We start from the raw sequence: 16,792 nt of genomic DNA, 5'->3' as shown, positions 1-16,792 counted from the left end.
CCTGCTCCCTCCAGCCTAGGGGTGATATCTGCCTCCCGCCTAAATAGCCTTGTGGCTGGGTTTACATCCCCATAGCTAGGCCTTAAATTGGCCCTGGTAAGTTTCTACTCGAAAGAAAAGTGTTTCTGTAAAGATTTTGGTTTTGTTGTGTTGTGCAGACCACGTTCATTCCTAGAGTACAGGAGCTCAAGCTTCAGCATGGCCAGCTCCCATCCTACGAGTAGGGAGGGTGCTGCCTGCCCCAGAGTGTGCCGCTTTACCCACACCCTCCCAAAGGAACCACCAACCTCCGGCCAAAAATACAAATAAAATACCTTCAGCCTGTCCAAATCTAAGATTTTATTTTTCAGTATCTGTTTTACAAGCAGATTTTTTTGCTTTTAAACAGACATGCGGAGGGGCAATGTTACATGAAGTAATGAGCTCTCTTTAACAGCTTCTCTATAGAATTATCTTATTATTACCCTGATTTTGGTCATCCCTTTCATGTTAATCTGTCACCCCATCATGGTTTCCAGTTGTTGGCCTTTGGGCATTTTCTGCTTTGCCGCCCCCCCCTCACTTGAGGCAAATGAAAGTAGAGCTTCTGGGGCCCCTGGAGTGACAAGGAAAGTCTGTACTTAATCACGAAGACAATTCAGCAGTCACCTTTTCGAGAATTGAGAGTTGTCGGTAACCAAGCCTAGGAATTGTATTTCTCTCTCATGTCATTGACCCCCAAATCCTCAAAAGACAGCATAAGTGAAGTAGCCTCATGTGGTTTTTCTAAGCTTATTTCAAGAGCCTGCTTAAAAGGTGTCTGATTCTCTCTGTATCATTAAACCCCAGTGTGATCTTTCTGACAATGCCGCAGGCGCTCTTATTTAGAAAGAGTTAGTTCAGCTCCTTCATTTGGGTGAGTTAATTCTTGCTCAGTGCAAAGATCTTGCAAACCTTGGGGCCTTGAGTGGCTACGCTGAGGTCTAGCTGCTAAACTCTGCAACTCCTCCTCACCTCCCCAACCCACCCCCTCCAAAAAAAATATGACTCACCCTTTCAGCATTTAGGGTAGTCAAGGGGGGGGGGGGTACTACAGATGCTGAGTCATGATTTTCAGAAAAGATCTGCAGATCGCTTTAGATTTTAAATTGCTGAACTGTAGAGAGTATCTAGATTGTTATTTTTAGTACTGACGATATGGAGGTCAAGTTTAGAATCCAGCAAATGAAAAGTTCTATTTATTCTGTAATTCTGATCTAGAACTCAGACTACCTTAAAGGAACTATCTTGTGTTTATTTTAGTGTTAGTTTATATCCTTGTCTCCCCTGTGTGAAATCATAACAGAAACGACCTCTGAAAATAAATTCAGCTTCCAATATAGAGAAGAAGATGCACATTGCCGGTGTGGTGTGACATCAACCTACCCTAGATTGAAAAGTAGCCTATTTTGCCATCCTGATCCTAAAACAGATCCAAAAATAAGTAGTGCTCAGTGTCATAAAACTCAGCATCCTCTGTGAAGGCAGCCATTTTTTTTCCTGCTCTGGCTCTCCCCTGAACTCCTGCTGGGTCACAGGAGAAGAGGATGATGTGCAGGTGCATGCCTCATGATGCTTGAGGCTGTTGTTTGTGGGTTTCCTGTGTTAAACCAGCCTGTGAGACTCTTGTCTCTGCATCCCCCTGGGCTGTTCAGCCCACTTCCACATAAACTCAAGAAATAGCTGTTGATTCCAAATACTTGGTAAGCTGACTAAAATCACATACCAAGGCTAGACCCAGATCCCAGGGTTTCTGAACCCCTAATTCACACAACACCAGGCAGTCTCAGTATTTCCTCTGGGACAGCTTCTCGATTGATTATATGAAGCCCCAAATGTACACCAGTCTTCAAGAGAAGACAGATTGAGGAGCAAGGTCTATTGTTGCTAGAGCCCAGGAGCCACCTGCAAGTGCAAGTGCAGGCTGTGCCCTGTAGTGACTCTCCCGCTTGGGACCAGGCTGTCATCAAGCCTTCATAGCACACAGCCAGTAAGTCCAGAGTTCACAACTGCTAGGGGAAGGCCTTAATCAAATCTCAACTCTTAATGACTTCTGCAGTTTACATCTTGGTAAATTGAATTCCATAATATTCTTTTCCTTTGCTCAGATGTTTAATGTGTTGAGTAATTGCCCTTTTTTTTTTCCCATTTTAGAAACTTTGTGAATACTTTCATTCAGTTTAAGAAGCCCATTATTGTAGCAGTCAATGGCCCAGCCATTGGGCTAGGAGCATCTATATTGCCTCTTTGCGATGTGGTTTGGGCTAACGAAAAGGCTTGGTTTCAAACACCCTATACTACCTTCGGACAGAGTCCGGATGGCTGTTCTACCGTTATGTTTCCCAAGATAATGGGAGGAGCATCTGTGAGTACCTTTATCATTCTAGAAAACTTCCTTAAAAAATCTATTTTGGTTGTTATTTTTCTAAAGCTATACAGTGTGTTTGTTATTCTGATTTTGGTCCATATTTTGTTCATGGCACTCTTGTGCCTCATTCCCTGGAAAAGAACTTCATTCACTGAGAAACCCACAACTTAGCATGATTAACATCAATATCCACTGTCAGTAAATACCTAGTCTGTAACCTAGCCAGCAGAGTCTGCATTTGAAAACTTCTTTACCTAATAACCTAAAAACTGTGCTTTTAGAAGAAAGCAATTTTAAGGAGCAAACTTGTATAGGATTAGAGGATTTGTTTTCCATATAATGTTGTGTTTTTATTGTTTAACTGTTTAAACTAATTCCTTCATGATAATAGTTTGTGTATTGTAGCTTGTGATTTAACAAGCAGTTATATACATCTCATTCCTTAGCCCTTGAAACAGGGCAAGCTGGTGTCATGAGTCAGGTTCTCCAGAAGCAGAATTGGGCATGTGGGAGAATTATCAGGCGGTCAGCAGTACCTATTGGAGGGTTGGACAGAAGCAGGACTGGACAGAGGGAGAGGTCAGACTACTCTTCGTCCTGGGGTGTGGGGTACATGGGACACAACACTCATGGGGTTGTGGGGTACATGGGAAGCGGTGACTCTCTGCAGCTAAGGATGTCCTTCAAGGAGCCGATGGCCGTCTGACAGCAGCACTGCTGGCAACTGGGCAGCAGGTCCTTTTCTGCAGAGATCTGGCAGCACCCCCCATGTTGTTCAGATCCATGCATGTTTGGGGGCAGCTCCTCCAGGTTTCAAGGGCTCTCTTCCAGGGAAAATTGGACGGTAATCCATGTTTCAGTCAAGAACCACCTGGATATTAAAATTAGCGGGTAAGGTATGGTGAGAGAAAGGATACTTGCATCCTCTCATTACTTGCAGCGAGAAAAGCAGTAACTTTACAGTGGAGCAGCCTAGCAGGCACCGCCTCACTCAGTGGTCAGAATCCACCGGTAACAACACATGCCAATCTCAGTACACCCCGTTGTGATGCACTGGGGAGGAGGACACAGCTTCCATCGCCGTGTGGGGCTCCTGCACCACCTAAGCCTCATCGATAAAACGTCAGACCCAGATGAGGTCCAACCTGGAATTGCTGATCAGCCCTTTTTCATGTGTCAGGGTTATAGAAGACATGGAAAGACTGAGGAACCATTGCCAACTGAAGAAAACTGAAGGGCATGACAGCTCAGAGCAGAGTGTACCCTAGATGGGATCCTGGACCAGAGAGAGTAATACAAGTGGGAAGGCTGGTAAAAGTCTTGTAGGGTCAGCAGTTGGGTTGATAGGACAGTGTCAGTGGCAAGATGTTATCTAACATGTTAACCTAAGGAGAGCTGCGGAAGGGCTTACGGGGACTCTACTCCTTTTTATCAAGTTTCCATACATCTAAACTTATTCCAAAGACAGAAAGTTTAAAATAAAGAAATGCAAAATGAGGAGGAAGGCGAATAAGCTAGACTACAAGCCCCTATGCCACATCTGGTGTCTGTACTACTCTGTTCTGCATCACCTCCTTGTTCTAGATTCCCCCAACCCGTGGATACTACCTCTCTAGCCCTGGCTGCCACCCTGGCAGCAAAACTAAGGTCTGAGACTCTGCACTTACCTACTTGCTGCTGCAATTGAACAGAGGAGGACCAAGAAGTACCTGCTCCCACCCCACTTCCCAAGCCCATGTGTCCTTCTAGTTGGGGAGGAGGCACCATACAAACGTCTTTGCCCGGTGTATACTGTGGACTAAAAGATGGTGCCCATCTTCACAGAGCCACTTCCAAACAGTGCTGCTTAGGCCAGCGCCCCAGGCCGACAGCCTCTGCAGGTACCATATGTGACTCCACCAGAGGACCCCAACCCCCATAGGCCCTTTGCTGTGAGGATGACCTCCTGGATGGGTGCAGCACCCTGTGGCACCACCTGAGCCCCCGGAGCCTCAGAGAGTGGTGCTGCCTGAGAATCCAGACACAGAGGAAGTGTCCACTCCAGCCAGGATAGCCAGCTTGCTGCCTGGTGCCCACAACTGGTCTCGGGCATGATGCTGGCAGGCTGGGCGTTATGTAGCAAAGTCAGTCTTGGTAAATTGGAGTCTGTGCTGTTGAGCTCCATCCCTTGCTCTGCAGCCACTCAGTTTGTGTGACCATCCTGCCAGACTGGCAAACACAATTTGTTCCACATAGTAGTTTAATGTCCCTTCTGTGGCATATGCCCTGGTGGCCATGGATATGAGACAGTGCCCTGCACACTTTCCCAACCATCCATTCACAGTTGTCTCTCCAGACCTCGTCTCCAGTCGTACAGGCCATCCTTCACTGCCAAGGTCAGTATTGACCTAACCTTGATCCACTTCTCCTACACCTTGTGGATGACCAGATGCTTCCTTCCCCCACTGGGGATGTTTCCTCACCATAGTCTTTTGCAGCCACTGCTGGGTGAGGTTCCTGTGAAGTTGCTGTTCCCATTTTGTCGTGTATGCCCTCCCGCCCATATGCCACTGTCGGTTACAAGAAGTTCCCATGACCAAGGGTGTGAGCGGACGCAGGACTGACAGCAGTGAGGGTGGGGAGTTGAATCTGCTTGCTCAGGCACCTCGCCCGTGCCTTTTGGAGTTTGCCTGACCCCAGCTATGCATCTGCCCCAGGCCCTGCCTAACCTCACCTCAAGGGTCTGATGGAACTCAGCTCATGGTGGACAAACATTTCCCATGTGTGGTCACTTGGGTCCCATGGCCAGGTGCTCTGTCTCTACCAGACCCCAGTCAGTTCCAGGGCTTCCCGTCCCCTCCCTCTCGCACTGGCCATAAGTCCCACATGGCATCTTGTCTCACCCCTCCACGGTCAGCCAGGCAGTCCTGGCCTTTCAGCTTTACTCATCGGGGCTCCCATTTTTCTTCAGGCTTCCAGAAGTAAGGTCACATTGGGTCAGGTGGTCTTAGAATCCGGGCCCACGAGGCTTCTCGAAGCTCCCACTAGCACATTCTAGCTGGACTATACAACTCCTTAGGGAGAAGTGAGTTATAGGCCTGATGCCAGGAGAATGGATGGGGTGGGTCTTAGGGAGAGCTGTGTTGTCTTACAGAGAAAGGCCTTGTGTGGTCTACAAGCAGCAGGGGCACGAGAGTGTTAACACAGACAGCACCTATATCAGGTGCTGTGGCTGCTCCACCTGTTCTAGCAGGGGGTCCTTGTTGCTAGCCAACTTCAAAACCCTTCCTTGTCCTCTTTCTCTCCATTCCAGAGAACCTGTCACAAGATGGTTCTCTGGAAACTGAGGTACATCTGGGGAAGCAGAATTTGTTGAATCAGGTGTCAGCATCTGTGGAAGGCAGGGAGGAAGCAGGATTGGGCAGAGGGTGATACGGTCTCAGCCACTCACAGGAGCTGAGTAAGGCCTCACAGTGGTTTCAGCTGCCCTGCCGTACACAGCCGTGGGGTACAGCTCGGGAAGGGCTCGTCCACAAGGGAAGCTCCAAGGGGCTCTTAGTGGACTGCTGCCTGCATTCCCAGCAGCTGGGCAGCGAGTGATTCCTGGGCTGGGACATCTGGATGGCACATCTGTGTCTACCCCAGGTGGTATCCCTACTTTACAGAGGAAGGCGGAGTGTGAAGGGCATGTCTTTTGAGTCATTTGTCTTGCCTTTCTCACTGTGCTGTATGCACCTGACACTACCTGGTTCCCATGGTAAAAAGTCATTGATAAAATTGCTTTCAGTTCATTTTGAGTGATTCCTGTAAACTAGATTGTTTCCTACCAATTACTACCTATTCTGGCAGTAAAGAGCATCATCAGTATGACATCACTTTAAGCTCATTTGAGTTATTTCTCCAGAAGAGATTGAATCTCAGGGTTCTGTCCTCTCCTATCATATGGTCTACATTATCTGGGTTTTCTTACCACGCCTCATACTGTACATTGTCTAGATTAAAAGACATCTCTATTTTACCTTCCTCTAGCATTTCTCATTTGTCTCGATGGACACACAATAACTTTTTGTAAACAGTTTTCATCACATCTGGTATTCTAGGCTTCTACACTTAGTCCTGTGTACAGTTGCCATCTTGGAACAAAGTGACAGCTGATGAAGTTCCCAAAAAGTGTCCTTATGAATCAGTTATTCGGGTAAAAGTTTGAAGCCACTCATGTTAAAATTATTGAAAACTACATGTATAAGAATGTGCTCACTCAAATTGAGTACATTCATTCTTACTAATCTTACCAAGAGTTTTTCTTTTTTTTTAGTTGCAGTCTCTGTTGCCCAGGCTGGAGTGCAGTGGCATGCTTACGGCTACCACAGTCTCGACCTGCTGGGCTCAGGTGGTCCTTCCGGAAGCCTCAGCCTTCTAAGTAGATGGAACTACAGGCGGGTGCCCACAGACCAGCTAATTTTTTGATTTATTGTAGAGACGAGGTCTTGCCAAGTTGCCCAGGCTGTTCTTGAAACTGTGGACTCACACAATCCTCTCACCTCGGCCTCCCAGAGTGCTGGGATTATAGGCATGAGCCACCATGCCCCAGCCAAGAATTATTTTTTTAATGGTTTTCTATGGTGACTGTAGTTTAAACCAGCTCTCTGCACTGTTTAAATAAGGAAGCATCGAAAGTCTTGACTTCATCCTGCCTGTCATGCTCTTGAGAGATGCCCGTGTTGTCCTGAACACCCACCCATCTAGAACAGAGAAAACTGAAGGGAGGAAGAGAATCCCCAGTGACAAGCTGGTGTGGAGCCAGCCAGGCTGAGAAGAGGATGCCACAGTGATAGCATGCTGACCAGGTGGAAGGGCTGTTCTGACCGACTGGCACCAGGCTCAAGAGAATCAAGGAGAGGGAGACAGGGAGGAGAGCAGTGGTGGGCTGTCAGCTGACCTCCAGATGGCAGGAAATAATGTCCAGAGAATTGACTAGGGTAGATGGCACAGCCATGGGGGGGCTAGAGAAAGAAACCCAAACTCAGTGCATCCACTGCCTGAGCTAAGGTGCTGTGGTTCAAGTTGCTCTTGAGAACATACCTCATGTTTAACTTAAGAGATTGGTGGTGGTGTCTTCACTGAATGTTGAGAATGAAGGAAACACAATCTGGGAAAGGCAAACTCTGCTCCCATAGAACACTCCTGTGAGTCATTACCTCAGGAAGCCCTGCTCTGCCATCCTTTCTCACTCCATTTGAATCTGCCTCTGGATGAACTATCTTAACAGCTAACAAGAAGCTTAAGCCAGATTTCCAAATCCATTGTTTATGGGCCATCTTCTCACTGAGAAGGAGCTGTTCAGTTCAGGGGTTTGTAGAACATCGCCAAACTCTTCAGACACTCCTGACGTTGTCCAGGACTAAGCTCACATAACAGGCTTCACTTGGGTGGCTGGGAAGCACCTTGCAAACCCTTCTTGTGAAGAGCCTGTCCAGCCCTGCTCACCCGTCCCCGCCTGGGTGGGAAGGACGGTGAACCGGCCAGAAGCCAGCTCTGACTTGGTGCTCCCCAGACTGCCCTTCACATGCAGCAAAAGGGTGTCAGCACAGCCACCGGAAGTAAAGGCACTGTCGGCGAAGGGAGAGACTTAGTGATGTTGGGGCCTTTCCTTTGCAGAGGTTCTGCCTCTTTTGGAAAAGGGAGCCAGCCACCTACCAAAAGTGTGTTTACCTAAGCCCCAGAAGCTCACTGAAGTCTTAGGAAGGCTAACCAGGCAAGATAAACTGCAAAAAGAAAATCATTACCTCAGGCTAATGTGGAGTTTCTTTGTCAGACGCATAATCTCCCCTTCCCACTTTATCTCAGCATCTATGAGCCTGTTTAATGATTAAAATCCATACACATTGTGTTTAGACCTTAAAAGTTATCTATAACCCCGAACAAAGTTAAAATTAATTTTATATATATAATACATGTATATATTTTTTAGACAAAAACAAATGTTATCTTTCTCCATCGAGTCATGTGAAGTAACTATAGTTTGTCTTAAGCAGACCACAGGAATTCTGAACACATGTGGGTCCTGGATAGTTTCTTACTCCAACAGAAACGACCACTGCCATTGGAACATTTTCTCTATATATTGAGGACAAGTTTCCATTGGCCTCTTCAAGAGATAGAAAATATTTTGTAGTAGTTCTATGCCTGGTTCAAATCCTTAGGATTACAACTCTCCTAACCTTAGGCCTCATTTTCCCAGGGTGTTTTGAGTATTAAATGAGTTCATATGTGGGAAGGGCTGGCATTAGGGGAAGGAAGGTATGGTGGAGGAGAGGAAGTTACACCACATGAATGGCGAATGACCTTTGCTAATTGAGATTTCTCTGTTGAGTCCCTGGGATTCTGTATTACCTCATAAGATAAGCTTTTCTCAAAAAAAAAGTCATTGGCCCAGTATGCTGCTTTCCCACCTGCCCAGTTGACTGCACCTTGCACAAGGTCTGTTCTTGGTGGCTGAAGAGGCTGTGCCACATTCATTGTCCTTGCTGGGGCCAGAGTTTTCAGAGAAAGGTCCATCCTCAGTTTGGATTTTGAGAGATGGATCTTTGGGGGTGGGTCTTCTGCTTGTCTCCTTCTTGCATTTCAGGTTGCATCTACTCTTCTTCCTCTCAGGCAAATGAGATGCTGCTCAGCGGGCGGAAGCTGACTGCGCAGGAGGCATGCGGCAAAGGCCTGGTGTCCCAGGTGTTCTGGCCCGGGACCTTCACCCAGGAAGTGATGGTTCGGATTAAGGAGCTTGCCTCGTGTAATCCAGTTGTACGTCTGATTGGTTGTGTTACACATACTACTTTTTGAAAACAACTTTTCTTCCAGAGAGCTCACAAATGTTGGCAGTATTTCCTAAGTCCTCCACATTTGCCCTCATCCGAGCCACCTTCATGTGAGATATGCCAGAAGCACACTTGGTACCATTGCCCCAGATACACTGCCTCATCCTCCCTTTGCAAATACCCAAGGATTAAAGGAATGGACTTCAGTCTGAAATGTGGTAACTTCAGATGTCCTATGAAGGTCTACAACAGTGATGTTGATAGAATTGGTTATTAGCCAGGCTCGGGGGCTCAGCCTGTAATCCCGCACCTTTGGGGGACTGAGGTGAGTGGATTGCCTGAGCCCGGGGCTCGAGACCCGCCTGGGCAACTTGGCGAGACCTCATCTCTACAATAAAAATCAGCCGGGCGTGGTAGCGCGTGCCTGTAGTTCCAGCTACTTGGAAGGCTGAGGCGGAAGGATCGCTGGAGCCCAGCAGGTCAAGGCTGCGGTGGCCGGCAGCGGCCACTGCACTCCAGTCTGGGCGACTAAGTGAGACTCCAACTCAAAAAAAAAAAAAAATAATTGGTTACTATTTCCAAAGTCATATATAATCATGAGAATAGTATCCCCCATACACACATACAGCAGGCCTAAATTTTTGCGTAATAAATATGCTGAATAATATTCAGTCTTCTAACAAAACTGCATTTAGGAAATTACGGGATGAAATGCTTAATATTAACTGACACAACTCCCATCTAAACTGTCCCAGGCATGAACAACCCTCATTATGAATTACATTTTGTTTAGAAAATCCCCTTAACAGGCATTCTCGGAATTTTCATTGAGCATCAACAGAATTGACAACCGTTCAAGGGTTTACTCCCGGGCAAGTGTGCAGATGGCCAGCTCTCTGTTAAAATAGTTTAACACCTGTTTTGAAGTGGAGCATTTATCCAACATCTAGTATGAGATATGCTTTCTATATATATTAGACCTGACATGTATTGTGAAGACTGATAACCCTTTTAAAGGGTGATTGCTTGAGTTTGATGATTGCCTCTGTACGTCTGGAGAAGTGGAGCCTGCTGCCAGCACAGCCTCACTAACTAACTGCTGCTTGTTCGTGCAGGTGCTTGAGGAGTCCAAAGCCCTGGTGCGCTGCAACATGAAGATGGAGCTGGAACAAGCCAACGAGAGGGAGTGTGAAGTGCTGAAGAAAATCTGGGGCTCAGCCCAAGGCATGGACTCCATGTTAAAGTACTTGCAGAGGAAAATCGATGAGTTTTGAGTGTCGAGATACCTGCCCATGACACCGAGAAGGGCTGGGCGGGAGAACATCACTGGCCGCAAGCTGCCCTCGTCCATCCTCACAGCCTGAAGCGAGGTCACCGTAGCTCACGCTTGGAAGCAGGACTGGAAACATCCAAGCTATTTATTATCAAGGAGTTTTTAAGTACTGTAACTTTAAAATAAATAACTACCAAGCTTCTTTGTCCAAACGTCATTATTTTATACTTATATACACACAAGATTAGAAGTATAATGGTGAGCACTAGACTGCTCTTGGAAGCTCTAATTTTTGTTTTCTTTGGCTAGTACTGTATAAAAAACAAAATTGTGTTTTATTGGTTTTTGATGACAGCAAAGTCTGGGATAATGTTTGTTTTCCTCATTTTTTTCCTTCTAGAACACAGAATCTACAGGGGTATTGTATTAGCCAGCCTTGCCTCCCCTGTCCTAAATAGTGATACACAGTGATCTGAGCTATTGCCATTGGCTCCAAGAAGGTGCAGATACCTCAGAGATAGGAAACCCTAAATCAAAACTAAGTCTTTTCTTTTAGGATAAATATTTCTGATAACAAAATTCACTGATGAGCATACCCCCAAACCAAACATATGCTTAGGATTCATAAAGAGATATCAATTGATTTACCCTTCATTTTTTAATGCGTCCAGATCTTACCCAGTTAACGTGAAGAAACCACTGTCTCTCTAGAAGAAAGCTTGTTTTGCAGTATTAGTGAATCACTGAATAGCTTAAGTATGAATATCTAAGTTATAAGTTAGTTTTAGTAGGTTTTAAATCATTTTTCTGACCCTTTTGAAAAATAACTACATAAGTGCTTCTTGTTGCTGGGTGAGAAATACTACTTTATATACAGTTTTGGTTTTCTATTTGCAGATATGATTGATGTATTACACCAAAATAAAGTATTTTTATGTTTATAAAGTGTAATTTTTAGGTTCACTTAGAATATATTTTATTTAATAAGTTAAAATTCTTTTGGCACACTATTAAATGCAGAAACTCCTTTCAGAACAAAAAAGAACTACCTTATAGTCAACATTTAATGTTTCTGGTCTCTGCTTTTATGTCTCTACAGTAGACTGGATGCAGTATGGTGTCCGCGAGTGCCCAGTGTGAATAGACACGTGCATTCCTTCCAGGAGTGGGTACTGATTCCAGACTATAGAAGCCTGGTGTGTGTTAGGCTTCTGAGCTTGCAATCATATTGAATGTATGAAGAGCAAATAAAATCAAAAACTTATTTTTGTACAGTTTTGAAGTTTATACTTAGAACTGACCACCTCCCTGGCCACGTGGAGAGCTGTACAGTGTGTAAATCTGTCTTTACCTTGGATTGATTGGTACAGTATTTTTGCATCTGTGGGACCTACTTTTTCGTTCAGTAGTTTGGACTATATATAAACTGTACAATCTGTAAAGTTTTTATAGAATAAATATCAGCTGTGAAAACTGGTTAAATAAAACTAATATTTCTTAACACATTTGAAGTGTTTCTCTGGTTAATTGTTCACTTGAGAGATTTCCCATGGGGTGTTTTTTCTCATTTTTTTGTGAAGTATACATGTGTGTGTAAAACATTTGTAAGTTTAATGGAATGAACAACCTGCATAGCTATCACCTAGTTAGAACCTAAAATATAACTGATAGCCTCCCAAGTCATCAACCTTGTTGCTCACCTGGGTGAATTTTGTGCCAACCATCCACTCGCCTCTCCTTCAAAGAACTTATTCCTCAAAATATTACTTAGTTCTGCCTCTCTTTAACCTTCATATCATATCACACAAAAAATTGGTGACCTCTTTAGTTCAGTGTTATAAGAGCATTTTCCCTTACATAGAATCGAAGCTTACTCCTTTTCTACCCAAACCTACAACATGGTTATTTTTATTCCTGTCTTACACGTAAGTATCCAGAAGCATTAAGTACTTGGTCCGTGGTCCCATGGGTAAACGGTCAGGGGTAGGACCAGGCTTCTAACCTAGGCCAGTGTGGCAAAGCCCATATTCTGGCAACTACATACACTATGACCTCTATTTTCTAGAATTTACAAATAGGGAACTAAGAACATTCTCAGATTAGGAGTCTGTTTCCATCATCCTGGATTTTGTATTCTCCAGGCCTTGTGGACCATGTCCCCTTTTTCTGAAGCAAACCTTTCTACTTCTGGGTCCAGAATCTAACCCAAATAGCACTGGTGAAGTCAGTGGCGCTCTTATGTTCACACCAGTGTGAACAAGGATAAAGGGAAGTGCGAATGCTCAAATTGGTGGAAGTGAACTGGTTCACCTCTAGAGTACTTGACACTAATTGTCAAATATAAAACCCAACAACTCCACATACAAGGATTCATCTTAAGAAATTAATGAATATAGGAAATGGGGCGGTGAAGATACATGTGCAATTAAATTCATCTCACAGTTGTTCCTGATAGTGAAACTTGGAAACATTCATGTCCATCAGTGGAGTTCTGGTTAGATAATTATACAACATAGTGAATACACACTTATTGAACAATATTTATAAGATCTTAGATTTTTAAAAAAATTACAGGACAACTTAGGTCAAAAACATCTATTTCATGCTTTGACAGGTTAAAAGGAGATACCCCCAAAACACTCTTCTGTTTGTGAGGTCCTCTCCATCGTGCTCCCCAGCCCCTGGGCTGAAAAACTGCTTAGCCCCTCAAAGCCAAGCCTTTTCACCACTGATCTGGAGATGGGCACCAGCACCCATGCAGGCCAGACACTTCTAAACACTGTATGTGCATTTGCTCACTAAATCTTTATTTTTTGAGTTGGAATCTCACACCCAGGCTGAAGTGCATTGGCAGGCTCACGGCCACCACAGCCTCCACCTGCTGGGCTCAGGTGATCCTTCTATCTCAGCCTTCCAAGTAGCTGGAACCACAGGCACGCGCCACCATACCTGGCTAATTTTTTTTTTTAACTTATTGTAGAGACGAGGTCTTGCCCAGTTGTCCAGGCTGGTCTCAAACCCCGGTGCCCAGACAATCCTCTCACCTTCACCTCCCAAAGTGATGGTATTACAGGCGTAAGCCACATTGCCCAGCTCATTTCATCTTTCTGAGAGTACTGATTTTACAGAGAATACTTAATGTAATATGTGTGATTATATAATCACTCCATAAAATTAGAGCTCTGAGAAAGGCTTTAGGGGACTGGTTTCATTTGTGATGTTCCCAGCAAAACTAGTGAAGACTAACAAGATAACCCAGAACTCTGAAGACCTTTGAGGGAAATCCATGCCCACGATGTAGTCAGAGGATGCTAGAGGACCTCTGGCTGGGGGGCTCCCCCTCATCCAGTCAAGAGGGGGAGAGGGGAGCCTCAGTCTCTGAGCAAAGCAGGAGCCCAGAGGGCCAGGGCCAGCCTTGTCTGATTTCATCTCTTGTTCAGTCACATTAGAGGGTCCAACCCACTCATACACCACTTCCCACACTAGAATGGACAAGTGTCACAACTCCAAAGGAAGGAAAATGTGTGTGTTGCAGAAGAACTGGCACCTACACACATATTAAGAGGGAAAACCTCAGGACATGGGACTCTATCAGCTGGGTCAGTCACTGCCTCAGGAAGTTCAGTCTCTACTTCCCCCAAATCCGCTCAACTGAGCCCATCAGCTGGCCCATCACTGAGGTGTCCCGCTTTCCCCCGCTCATGGCCTTACTGCCCTAGAATCCCAGTCTGCTTTCTGAGACTTCTGAAACATTAACCCAGGGTTGGTGCCCCAGTAAACGTTTGAGAAGTTACTTCTGAGCCTCCAGAACATGTCTGGGGAAGGGTCCCTGCCCTCCAGAGGAAGGGAGAGACAAGCAGGTGAGAGCAACCATCTGAAGGCCTTGGCCTCTGGAGTACATCCCAGAGCTAGGGAGCAGAGGGAGCTCTGACATCACACGTACCTGAGGCCCAGAAGGATCGGGCAACTTGCCCAATGTTAGTCACACAACCTGTTGGTGGCCTGACACCTGGGAAGAAAGTGCTCACTTACTCCTCTGCTCTGTGTGCCCAGCTGCCTCCACATCTTTACTTGCTGAAATCAAGATGGAAATTGGCCGAGCTCTATGTGCGGCAAGATTATCCTTTTTTGCGCATTAGAATCACCTGGAGGGCTTAGAAAATTGTGATGACTAGGCCACACTCAAGACCAGTTGCTAAATTACAGCCTTTGGCTTGAGATCCTTGCATGAGGGAAACAAAGTAGCTTGACTTGTCTGCCCTGGAGTAGGAACACGTAGGAGGGACCACTGGCCTGTGGGGTCTAGTCCCTCCTGGCATCCCATGAGATTGTGATTCTATGTGAGTAGAAGTGATAGGGTGGGCTGATAGGGTGGGTGGTGTGAGCCTGTTTGGTGGCTCAGGACTTAGGGCTGTTTCAAGTGGAGGCCAGATCTACCAGAGAATTGGGATGGTCTACAAACTATTTCTGCATCTGAAGGAGCTAGGCCTGGCAACAAGCTCTCTCAGTGTTGACTAACTCGTAAAAATAAGCACCCTAACTGCTTGGCAACAGGGAAAAGACTGTATCCCAAGAAAACCTTCTCCATCCTCTAGGGAACGCCCTGAGAGTATCTCTGAAGAAACAGATGAATGTCTGTTTGAGTGAAAATGACATTGGATGATTTCTTTTTTTTTTTCAATAAATTGCTTTTATTGAATAACTTGCTAGATAAAAGTAACTTGCATCTGAAATTTATGAATAGTAGTTTTATTTTTTTTTAAATAAAGATGTGGGGTACAATCCAGGGTTAGGTATACAAACGTTGATTGCAGGTACTCTTGTTGATGAGGTATGCCCCTCCCTCCCCTAGCAGTTTCCCTCAACTGCCAATCCTACTCCCCTTCACCTGACAGTTTCCCACTACTGCCAATTCCTTTCTTACAGTATTATAATTGTTTAAGTTCCGCTGCTTATGAGTGAGAACTCTGTTCTTTGTTTCTGTGATAGATCACTGACTATGATTGACTCTAAATTCTTAACATTGGATGATTTCAACACTAGTTTAAAAGAGGCTAAGGTGAGTGGATTGCCTGAGCCCACGGGTTCAGGACCCACCTGGGCAGCGAGACCTCATCTCTACAATAAATCAAAAAATCAGCTGGGCATTGTAGCACATGCCTGTAATTCCGGCTACTTGGAAACTTGGAAGGCTGAGGCGGAAGGATCGCCGGAGCCCAGCAGGCCGAGGCTGCGGTGGCCGGGAGCGGCCACTGCACTCCAGTCTGGGCGATAGAGTGAGACTCCAACTCAAAAAAAAAAAAAATTTACTTTTTTGGTGGAGTAAAAATCTAATATTTCAAAATTAAAAGCCTACTTTGTGATCTTAGAGTCATAAACACTTAGATGACAAATAAATTGTTTAACACAGGTATTGGTAAGAATAAAAGCTAAGATCTAATGACTTTTGACATCAATTCCTATTTTTGTAAATTTTACATTATATTCTAAAGCTGGGAGAAGATATATCTCACCTATATGAAACATGCTGGATAGGACAACTAGACAGAGGATCAACAAGGAAACAGAAGACTTGAATAACATTATAAACTGTCTAGATTTAACACACACCTATGGACTCCATCTAAGAACAGCAAAGTACATATTTTTTTCAAATGCACATGGAACATTCTCCAAGATAGACCATATGTTAAACAACAAAACAAATCAATATATTCAAAAGGACTGAAATCATACAAAGTATGTCTTTGAACCACAATGGAATGAAATGAGATACCAATAACAAGGAAATTTGGAGAATTCAAAAATACGTGAAAATTGTATCTCAGGCTGAGTGTAGTGGTACTCTCACGCCACCGCAGCCTCGACCTGTTGGGTTTAAGGGATCCTTCTGCCTCAGCCTACCAAGAGGCTGGAACTACAGGTACACACCACCACACCCAGCTAGTTTTTATGATTTATTGTAGCGACAGGGTCTTGCCAAATTGCCCAGGCTGGTCTCGAACCCCCAGACTCAGGCAATCCTCTTGCCTCAGCTTCCCAAAGTGCTGGGATTACAGGCCGAGCCACCGTGTCCAACCAGCTCAATGTTTTAAAGTTTCTCCCATGTTGTGGCATGTAACAGTGCTTAATTCTTTTTATTTTCCTTTTGATACATTAATAGATTTGGTTTTCTGACATTCCATGTAGAATTTTTGCATCTATATAAATGAGTAAGATCAATTGACAGTTTTTCCTTCCTTGCCTCTCCTTGGTGATTTTTTTTTTTTTTTTTTTTTTTTGAGTCACAGTCTCACTCTGTCACCCAGGCTGGAGTGCAGTGGGTCACTGCACTTAGGGCTA

At 45.0% G+C, this 16,792-nt stretch overlaps 1 protein-coding gene across 1 annotated transcript in view; it reads left to right on the top strand.

The window, feature by feature from the left end:
- CDYL (chromodomain Y like) overlaps nt 1-11,955 on the top strand; it is a 71,463-nt gene extending 59,508 nt beyond the window's left edge. The window contains exons 4-6 of the mRNA XM_021712027.1: nt 2,173-2,383; nt 9,020-9,163; nt 10,293-11,955. Coding sequence (XP_021567702.1) covers nt 2,173-2,383; nt 9,020-9,163; nt 10,293-10,451 — 514 coding nt within the window. The 3' untranslated portion in view covers nt 10,452-11,955. The remainder of the gene's footprint in view (nt 1-2,172; nt 2,384-9,019; nt 9,164-10,292) is intronic.
- The last annotated feature ends 4,837 nt before the right edge of the window (nt 11,956-16,792 follow it).

The sequence above is a fragment of the Carlito syrichta genome, unplaced genomic scaffold, assembly GCF_000164805.1.
Source record: "Carlito syrichta isolate Samal-C Ts95f unplaced genomic scaffold, Tarsius_syrichta-2.0.1 Scaffold303015, whole genome shotgun sequence".
Taxonomy (NCBI): domain Eukaryota; kingdom Metazoa; phylum Chordata; class Mammalia; order Primates; family Tarsiidae; genus Carlito; species Carlito syrichta.
Note: the sequence above shows the minus strand (reverse complement) of the source record. Positions and strands in the feature narration are given on the sequence as shown.